At 37.6% G+C, this 20,003-nt stretch overlaps 1 protein-coding gene across 1 annotated transcript in view; it reads right to left on the bottom strand.

The window, feature by feature from the left end:
• para (paralytic) overlaps positions 1 to 20,003 on the bottom strand; it is a 947,817-nt gene that overhangs the window by 355,408 nt on the left and 572,406 nt on the right. Inside the window, exon 21 of the mRNA XM_067137715.2 lies at positions 10,558 to 10,762. Within this exon, the coding sequence (XP_066993816.2) occupies positions 10,558 to 10,762 (205 nt within the window). The remainder of the gene's footprint in view (positions 1 to 10,557; positions 10,763 to 20,003) is intronic.

Genomic DNA, 20,003 nt, shown 5'->3' on the forward strand with positions numbered 1-20,003 from the left:
TAACATAGTTTCTTCTTATTTTGAACATCCTATAACATAATATAAATACTCTAATAAATCATGACACCAAAACCTTCATATTCTCTGTCTGGAGAAGGACAAAAGTTTGAAGATACCAGTGCTTTTACTGGAAAGATATGAAGAGCACTAAAATGTTAAAAGTTCTAACTAACCCAAGAGGTAAATACCAAATGCGAAAGATTATTGAAACTACAGCAGAATATTATATAGAGACTTAAATAATGCATCTTTCATGGAAGCCAATAACTCCATCTAAATTTTACTGATGTTATTATAAAATTAGTTTCCTTTATCAGTGGAATTAATAGAACAGAACATATACGGTAAGCCTAAAATCAAAGGTCACTAAGAAAAGAACTCACTTTCTTAGGGGGAAAAAAAAAAAGTGAATTACTCATTCTTAACTCAGGGACAAGTTTGTCCACATATTCCCCGTTACACCAGGAATTCTTTTTAGGATAACAGTGTCCATAAATACCCAAACACTATGAAGGAACAGTAATAAACGTCTATGTTTTACAAGGTGGGTTTACTATGCAGTACTAATGAAATGACTAGCATTGTATTTTTATTTATCCAGGTTTCGTTATAAGCTAAGATGCTAAGCGTGCACGTAAAATGACAGTATAATCAACTTAGTGAGTTTGATAGAGGTCATATTGTTGGTGTTCAGGAGTGCATGTTTCTGTTGTGGAAATGGTATGCAGACAATGGTTCAAAGGACAAATGTCAAATACTAACATTTGATAGAGAAAATCGTCAACTTGTAAGACTGTCAGTGAATAATCAATCTACTTCATCTGGTGTGCTGGTGTACCATTGCTGAACCTTTATCAGATGTCTGTAATTGGTGGTGATTAAAGGGACAAAAGAGCATGATCCAATGTTTTGATTGATTTCATGACCCAAAATATAGGCATGTTACATTTTGGGATTATGCCATGTGTTTCCCAACAGTTTATATATCTTACAAAGCATAAACCTAAAAAATATCATGTCTAACATGGCCAAATGTCCTCTGCAATACGCTGTCATTGTTAACTATAATACTGTACTATGGTTTGCAGGTTTGTCACACTCTCCAATGTCTACTTTGATAACCAAAACAGACTTGTCCGGCTGCAAAAGCATATTGAACAGCGTGACTATAAGGATAATAGAGCAGAATATTGTATTTTATACTGAATTATGCTTCTATTTGGATAAACATGATGGGTGAATCCCTGTCACATACTAATTAGTGGGTATGACAGCAAATCACCTCTACTTTGTAATTGTACCACTGTTATTAGTGCCCATTATATCAATGTTATTCTGAGATCAACAGGTCTCCTGTTCTTGCAGTCCAACTCACAAAGCAGATTTCAGGAAGCATCCCTTCACCACATAGCGGAGACCATATGTGCATTCTTAAGGGTTAAGGGCAATTCACTTCTCCTCTAGCTCATTAGATTTGTCACCCAATTGAAGTATCAGGGGCAGCATCAAATAACGGGTGTAGCTTTACTATTGTTTACCACCAAACATTAAAGAACTTTGGACACGGATGAATAATGTGTGGATAGTTATGCCATAAGACATTATAAGAATGTTGTTTGATTCATTATTTAGATTAATGCAGCAAGTTGTACAAGCCAAATGTGAACATACCACTTATTAACTTATTTTTAAATGTTAATATTTCTTTATTATTGCATAGAAAACAAACCCTGTAAATGTTGAACATTAATTTATTGAAACCACCTATTCAATACTGGTTAAGTCTTTATGACTATAACAATGTCATTACATTAACTTTGAGTATTGGTACATATTTCACCTGGCATAGCAGGCATCATCAGCCATTAATTCTATCTCCAAGTCAGAGCTCTGGGTGGGTGCTATTTTAGGATTAATCATAGTCAATATTATTTATATAACATTGCAAAGGAGTGGTTAAGCCGTCCATGTTTTAAAGTTCTAAAGTGACATTCTACTCATTTTCACATTTAATGGAATATATTGACTGTTAACTTTCATAATGTCAGTAATGAGAACGGCTTGCTGCAAGTGGAATTAAATCATCTGTACATTTTTAAAACTTATTGGAGAGTAACATATGCTAGAACTATTCTTAAACATTATTTTTTACAACAATTTACATAATATATATACAAACGTATGGTACATTTTGGAACTGAACTGGTTGAACTTGTCTTGAAGTTTTAATGGAATGTCTTATTCATATCCTGTCAAATGGAGAAAATGCTGATGCTGGGATGGCATTATAGTCTATTGAAGTCATAGCCTTTAAATATACCTTTTTATATTTGTAGGACATTGAAACATGTTCAGCTTATATGTTGTTGTTGTTGTTGTTGTTGTTTTTTTGTTTGTTTTTTTGGAGGTCTAAATATTCTATAGATCAGTATCACTTCTTAGAAGAATGAGCATCAATATTTAGGTGTCTTAAAGTGGAAAGGCGAGAATGCTGTTAGAGAGTTTGATCAAGATTCGTTAGATAACGGATTAATACATGACCGTATAAACTTGTTGAATGTTATTTCGTTGTGGAGCTTTTTGAGGTTATTCAGTGTCAGGTTGAAGAGCAGTTCACTGGATTCAAGATGTAGTGTGTGGCTGGTGGGTGTGTTGAAGTCTGTGGAATAAAACAATAAAAGTGTGTGAGTGCTATATTAGGATGATTTATTAGTTAGTAGATTTAATGTTCTTGAAACTTACCCTTTAGACGTTAGGAGGAGGTCCTGTTGTGTTGCTTGTGTGAGGTGGTCTGAACAGTTGCTTTATCTCTGCTTCTTGTATTGTAGGTATGTGTCATTGTTGGTAGGGAGCGAGTTGGGTTATTGTTGGATTTATAGTTGAAGACTTTTAAAAATTTTTTACTGTTTATGTTAAGAGATGACAATAAATTAGGGATTTGTTCCATGACCGGGTTCTTTGTTTCAATGGTGTCATTTAGATTTTTGTTTTTATTGAAGTGTTGGTGTAAAAGGATGCAGGTGTTTTCAAATTCATTCATTAGACTACCTTTATTGATGATCTTTAAGATTTGAAGGTCCTGGTCTATGGTGGTGAAGTTATGTCCCGTTTCTTTCATATGGATACTCATAGCGAAGTGTTTGTTGTGTTAGATGCGTTGTAATGTTCTAAATATCTTGTATGAAAGCTGCATCCAGTTTGCCCAACATAAGAAAATTCACATTGGGCGCATGTGAGTCTATAAACTCCTGAATTGGAGTATCGGTCGTGTGTTGAATTTACTGTATGGGAGTTAAAGAATATATTTCTGTTCATGTTGCGGGTTTTGAATGCAATATTGATGTCCTGTTTCTTGATTGGGTTAGTGATTTGGTAAAGAGCCGGATTTGTGTACGTGAAGGCAGCAAAATTATTTTTTTAGGTCTTTCAGGGGTTAGGTTAGTAGCAGTTTTTAATTTGAATTTGTTTATAATTTTATTGACTGTGTTTGGTTTGTAGCCATTAAGTTTGCTAGTTCTTTAATATACTGTAGTTCTTTTTTTCAGTTATCGTTGGAAAGAGGAATTTTGAACGCTCTATAGATTAAGCTCTAGAAGGTTGCTAATTTGTGGGAATGCGGGTGCATAGATTCTTTTTTTATAGTCAGAGGGGCAAAAGTGGGTTTTACATCTAGACTAGATGTAACCATAAATAGAACCCATGATAAATTCAATCTATAGAAAAAAAGAAACGGGACATAACTTCACCACCATAGACCAGGACATTCAAATCTTATAGATCATCAATAAAGGTAGTCTAATGAATGAACTTGAAAACACCTACATCCTTTTACACCAACACTTCAATAAAAACAAAAATCTAAATGACAACATTGAAACAAAGAACCCGGTCATGGAACAAATCCCTAATTTATTGTCATCTCTTAACATAAACAGTAAAATTTTTTTAAAAGTCTTCAACTATAAATCCAACAATAACCCAACTCACTCCCTGCCAACAATGACACATACCTACAATACAAGAAGCAGAGATAAAGCAACTGTTCAGACCACCTCACACAAGCAACACAACAGGACCTCCTCCTAACGTCTAAAGGGTAAGTTTCAAGAACATTAAATCTACTAACTAATAAATCATCCTAATATAGCACTCACACACTTTTATTGTTTTATTCCACAGACTTCAACACACCCACCAGCCACACACTACATCTTGAATCCAGTGAACTGCTCTTCAACCTGACACTAAATAACCTCAAAAAGCTCCACAACGAAATAACATTCAACAAGTTTATACGGTCATGTATTAATCCGTTATCTAACGAATCTTGATCAAACTCTCTAACAGCATTCTCGCCTTTCCACTTTAAGACACCTAAATATTGATGCTCATTCTTCTAAGAAGTGATACTGATCTATAGAATATTTAGACCTCCAAAAAAACAAACAAAAAAACAACAACAACAACAACATATAAGCTGAACATGTTTCAATGTCCTACATATATAAAAAGGTATATTTAAAGGCTATGACTTCAATAGACTATAATGCCATCCCAGCATCAGCATTTTCTCCATTTGACAGGATATGAATAAGACATTCCATTAAAACTTCAAGACAAGTTCAACCAGTTCAGTTCCAAAATGTACCATACGTTTGTATATATATTATGTAAATTGTTGTAAAAAATAATGTTTAAGAATAGTTCTAGCATATGTTACTCTCCAATAAGTTTAAAAAATGTACAGATGATTTAATTCCACTTGCAGCAAGCCGTTCTCATTACTGACATTATGAAAGTTAACAGTCAATATATTCCATTAAATGTGAAAATGAGTAGAATGTCACTTTAGAACTTTAAAACATGGACGGCTTAACCACTCCTTTGCAATGTTATATAAATAATATTGACTATGATTAATCCTAAAATAGCACCCACTCAGAGCTCTGACTAGGAGATAGAATTAATGGCTGATGATGCCTGCTATGCCAGGTGAAACATGTACCAATACTCAAAGTTAATGTAATGACATTGTTATAGTCAAAGACTTAACCAGTATTGAATAGGTGGTTTCAATAAATTAATATTCAACATTTAATAAGTGATTTTTGATACGGTCAAAATAAAAATAATCACTGGTAATAAAACCCTGTAAAGACCAGACAACTATTACAACTTCCACATGGTATTATTGTATTCATGAAAAACAGTACAAAACTCATCATGAAGAAAACACTTGATGTTTCATTACATTGTATAGGCATGATGGAGGGCCATTCAATCACGTCAGACTCTGATCATCACCGGGCAAGTTGGCCATGCGGTTAGAGTCGTGCAGCTGTGAGCTTGCATCTGGGAGATAGTGGGTTCAAATCCCACTGTGGGCAGCCCTGAAGATGGTTTTCCGTGGTTTCCCATTTTCACACCAGATAAATGCTGGGGCTGTACCTTAATTAAGGCCATGGCCGCTTCCTTCCCCCTCCTAGCCTTTCCTGTCCCATCGTCGCCATAAGACGTATCTGTGTCGGTGCGACGTAAAGCAAATAGCAAAAGACTCTGAACAGAAAGACTTATCAGTTTCACCTACATAACTGAACTGCAATATGCGGATGATAACACTTCTCCAGATCATACACCTGAGGAGCTGCAAATGTAAGTTAGCTTTATTCACTAGGGCATATGAACGATTTGGCCTAACCATCAACATTCTTAAAACAAAGATACACACAGAGCCAACTCCTGAAACTGCCTTTCCAGATCTCGGTATTTATATCTCCATTATGCTTCTAGAGAAAGTAGATCATTTCCTCTAACTAGGAAGTATTCTCTCTAGTAACTGTTCAATGGAAAAGGACATAGTGAACAGAATACATGATGCCCATATAGCTTTTGGACGTCTTACACATCGGGTCTTCCTGAATAAATATCTAAGAATATATACAAAATAGATGGTGTATCAAGCAGTTGTCATTTCCACCCGGCTCTTTGGATGTGAAACCTGGACTCTACAACGCCGTGATATGAAAACACTAGATTGCTTCCACCAACAAAAGTCACGAGTATTATGAACAACAAATGGGATGACTACATTCCAAACATAACAGTTCTATAGAGGGCAAAGATACAGTATAGACACCACCATCAGTGGTCACCAACTCATGATGGATTGGACATATCCAAAGCATGAAAGACGACAGACTTCCCCGAAAATTTCTGTATAGTGAAATCGGTACAGGCAGGAGACCCCATGGTGCCCCTCTGAAGTGCTATAAAGAACCAATTAAGAAGACCTTCAGGACCAGTGACATTGATCCAAATACAGAGTATATCATTGCAGAAGACTGCACTTACTGCCATACAACTACTCTCGCTGCTAATGCATAATCTGAGCGTGAACATTGTAGATAAGAAATGTCGCCATGACACCTACCTGTGTCGGTGCAACGTAAAGCCACTAGAAAAAAAAAATGTCTGAGGAGTAAACAACGCCAGGCTCAAACACAATCTCCACCCAAAAAAAAATGTCTGAGGAGTAAACAACGCCAGGCTCAAACACAACCTCCACCCTCTACAGCGTGCAACCAATGTGGTCGTATGTTTCATGCCAGGATTGGTCTACTTTGTCATTAAAGGCATTTGCAGCCTTGAATTCAAGTAGTGGAAGAATTGCAGGAGAAATATGAATACTCGGATATGAGTATCAGCCGACGAGTGTAAAGAATGACTCAAGCAGTTATTAATTTTTAACTCATTTGTGTTTCATCATCAGCTTCATAATATCACCTCTAATTTTAAATTCCCTGCTAATGCTTGTCCCTTACTGCCCTTACTGCCCGTACCTTCTTCAGTGGATCAGTAGTGGAGTATCAGCCTCTAAATTCCAAGATCAGATGTTCAAATCCGGCAGAGGTAGCCGGATTTTTGAATGATGGAAAAATGTCCATTTGATGCTTCATTTCATACAATATGGACATGTTAAAGATCTCTGGTGACACATTTCGTATTTACCTGGCAAAAATGAATTAATAATAATAATGTTATTTGCTTTACGTCCCACTAACTACTTTTTAAGGTCTTCGGAGACGCCGAGGTGCCGGAATTTAGTCCCGCAGGAGTTCTTTAACGTGCCAGTAAATCTACCGACACGGGGCTGTCGTATTTGAGCACCTTCAAATACCACCGGACTGAGCCAGGATCGAACCTGCCAAGTTGGGGTTAGAAGGCCAGCGCCTTAACCGTCTGAGCCACTCAGCCCGAATGAATTAAAGCTATCTGTAAATCAATCAAGGAAAATAAAATTTACTCTGTCATTTTTTTTATGCAAGTGGCTTTACGTCGCATCGACACAGATAGGTCTTATGGTGACGATGGAATAGGAAATGCCTAGGAGTTAGAAGGAAGAGGCCGTTTAAGGTACAGCCTGGTGTGAAAATGGGAAACCATGGAAAACCATCTTCAGGGCTGCCAACAGTGGGATTCGAACCCCCTATCTCCCGGATGCAAGCTCACAGCCACGCGCCCCTAATCGCACGGCTAACTCGCCTGGTACTCTGTCATTTAGTAGAGTAAACCAGAACATTGAAAATGATGTGCAGACAGCCTGGATGGTATAAAATTAAAATGCCTGCACACATTAGCTGAGGCTGTATGATTATTATAATAACTATTATCCTTATAATTACAATTGTCTCTCAATAGCCATAAAGAGGGTCTTTCACAGTTTCCTACTTCAAATGAAAAATGACGACTGCAATAACGCTTCAGAATGACTGTTTGAAGAGCTAAGATAACCATAGTGAAATGAAAATGAAAAACATATATGAGAAATCAGTTCCTATGATGAAAAAATAAAGAGAAAGGTTTCAAGTTTCATATATCTATATATCCAATGCCATTACTTATGTAAACAACAATGTGGTGGATTGACTATACCACATTGTTGCTGACTGCCCAATTTGAGCTTTCAAAGGAACGCTAATGGACATTCACCGCACATCGGATGAAGCAGATGACTGGGTCAAAATGCTAGACCTAGAGTTATAGTATTGTACGGACTTGTGACTATGCACATTTATCCTGAACTATATGCATGTGTGTACATAAATTCATCATACGATAAATAAATAAATATACTTATGTAAAATCAAGAAAAACCTACAGTACCTACGATGATGTGAAATATCTCTTTCAGTTCATTAACAACTCAAGAAATGTGCAGAAATGCTAGAAACATGAAGTGCTCATTTATAAATTTGACAAATTAAAAACATAAAACATAGCATTTGTAATAAATGGTGTTGATAACAGTGACCAAGCGGATGCAAAGTGTTTTGTTCATTCGTTCATAATGAATGTGGTTTGTTATTCAAAATTGTTCAACCCTGAGTGTACTCAAACAGTGAATCTAACAACAAAGTTTGCAATGGAAATTAGAAAATAAAATAAAAAGTGCTGTATGTTTATGTGATTCTCACTGATGACAGTGATTTCTCCATTGTAAGAGTAGTGTAATACATCAAGACCATCAAATTGCCATGGTTTAATGTCCAAACCTGAGAGCATTCAAATAAACATTCTAACAACCCAGTTTACAATGAAAATTAATAAAATAAAATGTGCTCTCTGCTGGCAGTGATTTCGCTATAACAAGAGTAGCGTAGTGCATAATGAGTGGGATTAGAAGAAAACCACAAGATCAGACCACGTGTTTTAAAATGTAAGAGACCAACAACATTCTGAGGACAGACATATTGCAAATAAATAAAATGCTTAAGCAGACAATTTAAAGTTTAGACAAATTTATTCCAATTGTCTTCGTTGTATGGCAGATAATACTGGAAAATGTCATTGAAACAAGATTTAACTCGGCAGTTGGGCATGTTACATATGACACTCAGATATAAGTAAGGGTGTGAGGTGAGCTTCACTATGAAGATAACAGTATTCTGTGGCTAACTGTGTTAGCTCTGATGTTTATTGTATTTTGTCTTTCAACCAGTTTTCTGTATGAATCAATCATTGCCTTCAGTGACAGAGATGAAAGGTATTCTCTTCCATACTATTCCATTTTTCTTAGGTCTAATTAATTCACTAATTTTTAAAAATAGTCATTCAATAGCCAATTGATGCTTCATGCTACTACTATACATACAGAGGTGCAAATTTAAAAAAATACTTTAGCTATACTATAGTGTCATAAGTTCTTTTCAAGTCCTTGCTTAAAATACCCTTCATAGAATGAGAAAACAAATTTATATCAACTGTTATCAATAAAAAAGAATTCATTTCATAAAAATCAAACATGAACTTCCGTTCCACAGGTTATCCAAATTATATATATATTGCATACTTGCATTTTCTTAGCACTGCAAAATAATATGGATCGTTTTCAATTTTACTCAAGAACACAAATGGATATACACAAAATATACCTAGGCAGAAATAAAATAAATATGAAATGAACTGCACCCATAAAAAACATGTGCTTCCAACAGAAAAATGTGTGTGAAATATATACAGTACAGTGGCAACAAAAGAAATATGTACATCTATTTGTCTTACATAAAAAGTGATCATGTGCCCACAGTATTGTGCCCATTTCAAAACTCTAAGAAGTGTGTATTTAAAACATCCAAGAAATCCATGCAAAATACCCACAGCATGTTCAGACTAATTTTTTAGTTATGGCAATAATTTGGAATATTTATTAAAATTCCTGGAATTATGTTAATGGTATGTAATGAAGATTCCATTAAAATTGATTTTCTCAATCAGTATATATTTTTTCTTTTAATAATGTTTGTATTTAATCATTATGCTGAAGAAGAATTAAGAAATTGAATTGCTGTATTTAAGTAACAGGAAGGCAAGGCTGAAACTTGAGACATTGTTGTGTTTATCATTAATCAAAGGGAACTTTTCTGTGAATAGATTTTCATTAAGATCAAATGACAACCTTTAGCTCATTGAGAGCACTGGTTTGCCAAGAAGATTACTGCCCAGCCAGACGGCCTGCAGATGCAAGTGTCATATGATCAGCATTACAACTTCCTCAGCTGTTACTGCTTCGTTTTCTTGATCATTATGCAAGTTAATGACTACTACAACATGAAAGGAAAGATGTTAAATTTTAATGTTTTAGTAGACTATATGGAAGGAAAAAATTGTATTGTAATCTTCCAAAAATAAAAATCTAGTACATAAGGAACTAGAAAAAAAATTAAAAGAATATATAGGATACAAGAGGTCTTCATGAAAATGTTGAAGACTGAATTTCTCTCTGATATAAGTAGCAAGTATAAGATAATATACCCAGTAAGTCATTAATTTTATTCTACAGTTACAACATTCAAAATGTGAATATACAATTCAGGATAGCCACTATATGTTAAGAAGTAGATTAATTTCTGAACATAGCTAGTGAGTGAAAAGAAACGAGAGTACTATACTACATAAATTAAAAATAAGTCAACATTGAGTAGCACATCCACACACGCACAAGGGCAAGCGATCTGATTGGATATAAACCTTCTTTCCAACTGGAGGAGGGTCCCTCACCTGGCGTCTGATCGGAAATCTGATTGGTTAGTTTGGCACGCATCATCTTAGCCAAGTTTAGCATGTTACGTTTCATCCAGTTAATGAAGCGTGATATGCGATCAAAAGCCTCAGCAATCTTGTTTGTATCATTGTCAGCAGAAGGGGCTGCCAAATTGGAAGAACCAAAGTTGCTCAGCAACAAGGCCAAGAAGAGGTTCAATACCTACAACAAATACCAACATTTCATGATCAAAATTAAAATCACTTATTCAGGTCAAGTTTACCTCACTATGTTCTTCAAAAACCATTGTTGATCCTTAACAATTTATACAAGGTGAATCAGCTTCCCCTACCAATATTTTGTTCTTCAGCCCAACAAATGTGGAAGAATGTTGCAAAATCAATATTTCTCTGCTAGAGTCTCATATTATGGCTCTGGATACTGTTATCATTCCTGCCATATGACTAAAGACTGTTTGAAAAATGACATCCTTCCAATCATTATTGCATGCCAGTTTACCATTTAACTATGTTAACACATTCGCTTCCATATCCGACCATGGTTAGATCAGGGTTCACATATGTGAAATACCATATCCAACCTTAGTCGGATTTGAATTTGTGCCAAATTTTTAAGTTCAAATGTGTCTTAGATGACACTGTATATCAATTTGCCAGTAGACAGCGGTCAAATGAATATTATACTACAGCTTCGGGTGTTTTCCTGCATTGTGGGATGCGTGATCTAAATAACCATGTGCTTCAGAGGTCTCTGAAGTGGGCAGTTGGAATTCAAGTGACACTGAATGATATAACAAATAGTCATGGCAAGTAAAGAAACATACTAGATCATCTTGTTAAGGTACGTATACATTTTTAGATTCATAGGGTTTATAGTATAGGAGTGATAGTAAGTTAAAGACGTGTGTTGCATGTTACCTGAGTCAGAGTGGTATCTAAAAATTGCTGGACTGAATGATTAAATACCCGCAAAGGGATCTGGGAGTGTATGTGTTAAGATGATGTGCCAAGTGACTGGGTATAGAAAAATGTGAAATTAAAAGATACAGTGACATGGAGAGCATATGAAACAGCAAACTTGAGGAGTAACATATTTTAAGGAATTCCTAATACAAGTCTCACTCACAGCCAAGGCAAAACACATGTGGTCAAATGCCACCCTGTCAATTAATGAAACATAGTACTGGACATGGTAATGGACATAGTAGCATAGTACTGGACTAAAACAGGGAAGTGTATTGTCTCCACTTCAAGTAATCACTACTGATCTGCATTTAGGGCAGTCGCCCAGGTGGCAGATTCCCTATCTGTTGTTTTCCTAGACTTTTCTTAAATGATTTCAGAGAAATTGGAAATTTATTGAACATCTACGTTGGTACGTTATTCGAATCCCTAACTCCCCTTAATATAAACGAATATTTGGCCCAATTTGTCCTCTTGAATTTCAACTTTACCTTCATATTGTGATCTTTCCTACTTTTAAAGACACCACTCAAACTTATTTGTCTACTATTGTTGTTCCACGCCATATCTCTACTGACACCTCGGAACATACCGCTTATTTCAAGAATATTACAGGAAAATTTATTGAACCGCTTATTCAATACATTCTGTAATTTATGTGGTTAGATTTTTACACAATACTGTACTACAGAGTGCTAAAGTACATGTTTTGCCATTTTTGTTTAATGGGCATCATCAGCCTAACTCAATCTTAAAACAATTATTCACTCGGCCTATCTATTCTTACAATGTGATATTAGATTATTAGTGTTGTAACACTGTGGTGTCTTAAAACTGGCAATACATCTAAAAATATAAACAGACACTAAATTTGTTTAAAAGTATTGATAAATAACATTCTAAAAATTATCACCTAGTCAGTCTTAAAAACATATGTGTCTGAAACTAAAATGGATCTTCTTCGTTTTATAGACTATTAAACTTATGTGGCCTTCAGTACTTGAAGTTCAAAATATCTGAGGGAACATTTGACCCGCAAGACGAAATAACACTTTTGTAAAGTGAGAGACCAATGTCTGTTGTATTTAGACTACATTATAAAACAGTTGTGGCTGTGCTGTGAGGTATTACCGTTAATGCTGTCGACAAGTCGTAAACTAAATGGAGCTTTAGTTGACATAAGTGAAAGTTATATGGTCAGATATTATTCAGACCTGCTGCTAAATTGTAAAGGTGATCAGCTGGACCATAAAGACGAACTTGAAAATAAAACGTCCCTTGCAAAGTTATGCAATCACGGGAGGAATTGTGAGTTATCTGTAATAAGATATGAACAGGGTTTTGTAGCTTGTGTGATAAATAAGAATTTCTCGTAATACTTATGCTTAAAATGGGTACTTACTCATTAGGGTGCAAGTCAGGTGCATTTTATTGTTTCAGCAGTGCTAACTTGTCTGACACTTCAACTTCTGGTGTTATATCGATGTGGAAGAAGCGGTGTTGTTCCACTAACAATTTTAATTGAACCATTTTAATTAGAATTTTAATGGAAGAAGTTTTAGTCTCTAACAAATTAGTTTTTAGTTTAATCATTGACAGTGTTTCCATTAACATGTTTGTATAATATCTTAGAAGTGAAGCTTCCACGGTGTGAAGAATTATTTAATTTAATTTCCGGGTTGAACCGTGTTGTACTTGTCTGCACATCACGTACAGTTTGCCGACGTTTCGAATACATTGCAGTATTCTTTGTCAAGGCGACTGAAATACCCCTACTAGATCCGAGGTAATCAGTCTCCCAGGAAGAAATTACACTACTAGAGTGCCCCTAATCTTGGCCTTTTATATCCTAGCCTTTCTGGCTGACGTAAGCCCTGGCTGTCTCCTGAGTATTCTGGAAAGTGTGTGTCACAGCCAGGTAGTGGGGGCTTGCCCACGCTGTTATGTAATGGGGTTGCGGTCCGTGTGTTTATGTTGTGGTCTGTATGTCTTAAACTATGAATGATAGGCATCCAAGAATTACTGATTTTATATCCTTCTTCTAAATTTATGTTGTTCGGATGTTTCTTGATTTCGATAGCCTAGTGGAACACACTATCAGGTTAGGTAAAATATTGTGGTTTCACCAGGTGAGTTGGCCGTGCCGTTAGAGGCATGCAGAGCAATTCCTTATTGAACTTGAGGAACAAATAACAGAGGAGAACACAATCATTATGGGTGATCTGAATGCCCAAGTTGGTAAAGAAAGACTAGACTGTCAAAACATCGTTGGCCCCCATGGCTATGGTAACAGAAACTCTGAAGGAGTGAACCTGATTGATTTCGGTGTGCAAAACAACTTAACCATCCAGAACACATGGTATCAGAAGAGGGACAGCCATAAAATAATGAGTACAGCTGGGATGGAAAGCTCAAGACTATGATCGACTTCATCATCACTGACAGAAAAGCGGGTCAATATGTTACAAACGTTAAAGTCATACCCAGCGAGTGCCTAGATAGCGCCATCGGCCAATAATTGCTTACCTAAAATATGTTCATGTGTCCAAAATTAAACAAAAGAAAATGCCAAAGATTAAGACATGGCTGTTGAAAGATATGGAGAAGAAAGGAAACTATGAAGCAAGGATAACAGATAAATCACCCAAAACTGAAAGAGGGGGAGTAGAAGAAGAATGATCCTTATTCAAAGAAACCCTTGTAAAAAAAGCCACAGAAATTTGTGGAAAAACAAGTGCCACACCAAAAGAGAAGGAAACACCTTGGTGCAATGACCGAGTGAAGACAGGAGTAAAAGATGGAAATTTACTGAAAAGAAAATTAGACCTCGAAAAACAGAAAACAGAAAACAGATGATAGACGAAATGAATTAGAAATTGAAGATCTAGCACAGGAATACCAGAAAAAGAAACTGGCTGTAAAAAGACTGATCCACAAAGAAAAGGAAAAGTGCTGGGATGACTTTACTATAAGGATAGAGGAAGACTGGCAAGGAAGTAGGAAACTACTATACAAAATAGTAAACAGTAAAAGAAATGAAAATATAAACATCCTTGCACTGGAAACAGATGATGGTAGCTTAATACAAACAGAGAAAGGGATAGGGGATGAAATGAAGATGTACTTCAACATGCTGTTAAATGGAGATGGGGGCAACACCACCACCAATGATTGTAGTGTAGATGAAGCCAAACACAACAAATACCCATTAACATGGCTTGAGGTAGAAACAGCACTAAAGAGCATGCGAAATGGGAAGTCCACAGGCTTTGATGATCTCAGCTCAGACATGATAAAGGCAGCTGGAATACCAGGCTTGAATTGGCTATATAGAGTGTTATCAGTGATTTGGGAAAGTAACAAAATTCCAGAAGATTGGAGTAAAGGAGTCATCATCCTGCTGTTCAAAAAGGGCAACCGACGGAAATGTGGAAATTACAGAGGCATCACGCTGTTGTCACACTCACTGAAGCTGCTGGAAAAAATCATAGAAACAAGACTGAGGAAGTTAGTGGAACCTTTGCTTGAGGAAGAACAACACAGGTTCAGGAAAGGTCGAAGTACTGTGGATCTTATCTTTGCAGTAAAGATGCTGACAGAAAAGTACTGGGAATACAGAAGAAATCTTGTGATTGAAATTGTGGACATTGAAAAAGCGTATGATAGTGTTCCTCGAAACAAGATATGGGAATGTCTGGAAGACCTAATGGTGCCAAAGTACTTAATTGACAAAGTCAAGAAGCTATACCAGAAGTGCTCCAGCTGTGTCCAGATAGGCAATGGACGATCAAAATGGTTTGAAACAAAGAGAGGTGTCCAACAAGGAAGTACTTTGTCACCACTCCTGTTCGTAATAGTAATGGACAAGATCATCAAATCTATCAAGAAAATGGACAGTGAACCAAACGCCCTGGTATTTGCTGATGATGTGCTTTTATGGGGAGAGACAGAAGGTGAAGTTCAGAAGAAACTTAATGAATGGAACAACACATTCAAAAATTTGGACTGAAGATGAGCGAAACAAAGACAGTGGAAATGACCATCAACAGGGAAGGAACAAGCTCAAGTATATTTCTGGAAGGAGCAAAAATCGAATCAGCTTCCTACTTCAAGTACCTCGGAAGCACAATCTCAAAAGACAACACTGTTAGGCAGGAAATACTCAGCAGAATGCAGAAAGCATTGAACTTCTACAGTCAAGTCACGAATTACCTTTGGGACTGCAAAATACCACAGAAAGCGAAAACTATAATGTACCACACTTACTTCGTACCAATCCTCATGTACAGTTTAGAGACATGTACCCTACTAAACAAAGACTTCAGTAGAATCCAAGCAACTGAAATGAGATTCATTAGAACCATGAACCAAACAACCAGAAAGGACAAGATCAGAAATGAAGTAATTAGGAAAGTAGCTGGTATTGAGGTTCCTATTATCAGTGTCATAAAGAAACGCAGACTTCAGTGGTATGGGCACGTAATGAGAATGAACAGGGAAAGACCTGCCAGAAAATATTTCAACCTTAATCTCGTTGGTAAAAGACCGAGAAGACAACAGGGAAGACCAAGAAAATGTTGGATAGAGACTGTAAGATCAGATGTGGAGGAGAGAGGATACAAATCGGAGGATGTACTGTATCAGAAGATGTATGAAGACAGAAGGAGATGGCGAGCGCTTGTGCACCACACCCGGGAAACTGGAGTTGGGAAATGATGATGATGATGATGATGATGATGATGATGATGATGATGATAGAGCCTTGGCAAAATTTCTCCACACAGTACGGTTCCTGGCCAATTTCTTAACTTCACTCCAAGTCTTGTAAATGTCAGCGATTTCCTTTTTGATCGTCCTCTTTGAGGTCTTCTTGGGCCGACTTGGCTCCAGTCCAGCACCACCCCCTCAACAACTCCATCTGGCTTCCTTTATGTGTGCCCAATCCAGTGCCATTTCCTCTCCTTGATCTGGATGTCAATCGGCTGCTGATTGGTTTTGGCCCACACATCTTCATTTGAGATTATGTCCGGCCAACTCACATTTGTTATGTGATGCAGACATCTATTGATGAACACTTGCAGCTGGTTATTGATCTGTTTTGTAACTTTCCATGTTTCACAGCCATACAGATGAATCGACTTTACATTGCTGTTGAAGAGGCGAAGCTTAGTCTTCCTGAAGATGTTTCTATTCTTCCACATGGGGTAGAGCTGGACAAATGCACCATTTGCCTTCCAGATACAGCTTCAAACATCTTCCTCTGCTGCACCATCTGTTGTAACTATACTTCCAAGGTACAGGAAGGACTCAACACGCTCAATTTCCTTTCCATTTACTGTCAAGCTGGTCATGATTTCTGAATTAATCTCATCTCTTTAGTCTTGTTTGTGATGATCATGAGACCTGCACGGCTTCCTTCTGCAACCTACTCAGTTTGTCTTCTATGCCCCGGTACCGCTGTACCATAAGGCAAATGTTGTTTGCAAATTCAAGATCTTCAAGCTTGTCTCTCATGTCCCATTGAACACCCCTCTTCCATCCTCCCATTACCTTCTTCATCACAAATGATCTTTGCTCCAATACGGCTGATGATGACCCCTAGATGGGTCGAAACTAGTACCGTATAATCTTGTAATTTTGTGAATATATTGTATTGAAAAGGTGGAAACATTTAAGTTATTATTATTATTACTTACACTATTTAGGACCAGCAGGAATAGAGTGGGAGAAAGAACACACCCCTGTCTCACTCCAGATTTGACATATATCTTTTCTGTTATTTTCCCTTCATGAAGAACCTGACACTCATACCCCTCGTACTTCTCTTTCATGTTGTTGATAATCTTTGATGGAATTCTTTATTCTTGGAGGGTCTTCCACAATGATTCTTTGATTTACAGAATCGAAGGCTTTCTCGAAGTCCACGAATGCAAGGTAGAGGGTATTCCGCTATTCCACAATCTGCTTTATGATGATTTGGAGTGTACTGATGAGATCCACACAGCTGTGATGTTGCCCAAATCCCGCCTGTTCCTTTCAAAGCCTTTCTACTGAATCCTTTATGCGATTCAGGATGACTCACGACAGCACTTTGCTTGGAATGGAGAGCAAGGTGATACCCCTCCAGTTTTTGCAGTTTGTTGTATTCCCTTTTTTTGGTAACTTGACTATCAGCCCCTTCTTCCAGTCAGTCGGTATTTTCTCCTCATTCCGTATCTTCTCCAGCAGTGAGTGCAGAAATCTCACTGTAGTATCAAGGTCTGCTTTCAGTACTTCCACTGGAATGTTGCCCAGATCTGGTGTCTTCACATTTTTCTTCTGCTTCAAAGCTGTCCGTTTCTCACCTGGATTGGAAAGTCACGGCTGATGCCTGGATCACTTTCTGCTTCTTCTTCATCTTTCCCCTGCTGCTCATTTTCCAGTCCCACATCTCTATTAAAAACCTCTGCAAAGTATTCCCGCCATCTACTCAGCTGTTGTTTGCACATAGTGAGGATCTCGCCTGTCTTGCTCTTCACAGGCCTAGTTTTATTAAAACCTTTCTTTGAAAGCATCTTTGTGATGACATAAAGCTGCTTTATATCCCACCTTTCTGCCACTTGTTCTGTTTTCTCTGCCTGCTCATCAATCCACTGCCTGTGATCCTTTCGCACACTCCTCTTTACTTCCCTATCTCCTATTGAATACTCAGCTTGTGTTTGAGCCTTCTGCTGTCTAGTCTTGCAGATATTTAGCTTAGCCTTTATCTTCTTCCTGTAACTTATCTTGTCCCAGGTCTGATCAGTTATCCATTCCTTCTGCAGGCAGTTTTTGTACCTGAGCTGCGTCTCACTTGTTTCCACAAAGATGTTCTTTAGCTCGCTCCATACAGTCTCCACATCCTTCTCTATCTCAGAATCCAACATCTGGAATCTGTTGCTAAGTTCCAGTTAAAATTGTTCCAACGTCTGCTGATTCTTTAGTTTACCAACATCAAACTTATTGTGCCGAGAGTTGAACTTTGGTGGACTGCCACAATCTATAAAAGGAAGTTTGCAACAACAAGATGATGGTCACTGCCAATGTCCACTCCTCTCTTGTTCTTAACATCTTCCAAAATTCCTCTGAACCTCCTGCTCATCGCAATGTGATCAATTTTGTTTTCCATGACTTGATCAGGAGACACCCACGTGACCTTGGCACGTGACCGCCTATGTGGGAACACTGTGCCACCTATCACCGAGTCTTGGCTGGCGCAATATTCCGTAAACTTTTCCCCGTTTTCATTCATCTTGCCAAGACGGTGTATACCCACGAGGTACTCCAATCGTTCATTTTTTGAGTCAACCTTCGCGTTGAAGTCTCCCATAACTATGAGAATATCCTTCTGTCAAGATGGTCATGATTTCCAAATTAATCCTCATCTCTTCAGTCTTGTTTTTGTTGATCATGAGACCTGCATGGCATCATTGTGGCATCTCGCAGCATTTTGTAGAATTCTTCCTTTCTTTCCAACTCTGATTGTTCTGTAAGAAAATAACATTGGATAATGGTCACATTCCTGATCTTGGTCTTGAACCTAGCAGTCAGTAGCCTATTAGAAATCGGCTTCCACTCCGTAAGACTTCTCATTTCATTTCCACTGAGCAGGAACCCCATTCCATCCCTGTGCTCTTCGTCCTCACCACCAGAATATAGAAATGTAATTCCATCTGCTGTCTGTATCTCGCCAAATCCTGGCCACCTCACCTCGCTCAATCCCAGAATGTCCTGCCCATAGTTCTTCATTTCCTGTGTCACTTGTTACAGTCTGCTTTTCTCCCTCAAGGACCTCACATTCCAGAAACCAATTTTCAATATCCCCTTCATGCCAAAGGTCGTCATCAGGTTATCCACCTGGTTTTGTAATTTTGCTTCAGTTTCTAAAATCAGATTATTGAAGAAGCGCGAGTGCTTCTGAGTATCTTGACGGGGCTGCCATCTTTAGCCCGAGGCACCAGGCTGACGTTCTATTGGGGTTTCTTCCCTTAATCTATGAAGATCTCACTTCTACTGCAAGGCAGAGGAGGGTTGCCCCTTCTGCCAGTTCCACCGTTCTGAAGTCCCTCTTCTCCACCTTTGCCGTTGAAGTCTTCACCATAACCCTGGCAAGGGACCCTTACATGGGACTACCAGCCAGGTAAGCTGGGCCAAGGTTTTTTTAAAGAGGTGTTAGTCCTCTATCGCTTGCCCTTTGTCCTGACTTGTGACAGGCAGAGTTTGGCTTCCCAACATTGGGCCCAGGTTGGTGGGGTTGATTTAGTGATGTGTTGTTGTTGTTGTTGTTGTTTGAGTCATCAGTCCATAGAATGGTTTGATACAGTTCTCCATGCCACCCTATCATATGCTAACCTTCTCATTTCTACATAACTACTATATCCTATATCTGCTCTAATTTGCTTGTCATATTCGTACCTTGGTCTACCTCTACCATTCTTACCACCTACACTTCCCTCAAAAAC

This window comes from Anabrus simplex, chromosome 1 (assembly GCF_040414725.1).
Source record: "Anabrus simplex isolate iqAnaSimp1 chromosome 1, ASM4041472v1, whole genome shotgun sequence".
Classification (NCBI taxonomy): Eukaryota; Metazoa; Arthropoda; class Insecta; order Orthoptera; family Tettigoniidae; genus Anabrus; species Anabrus simplex.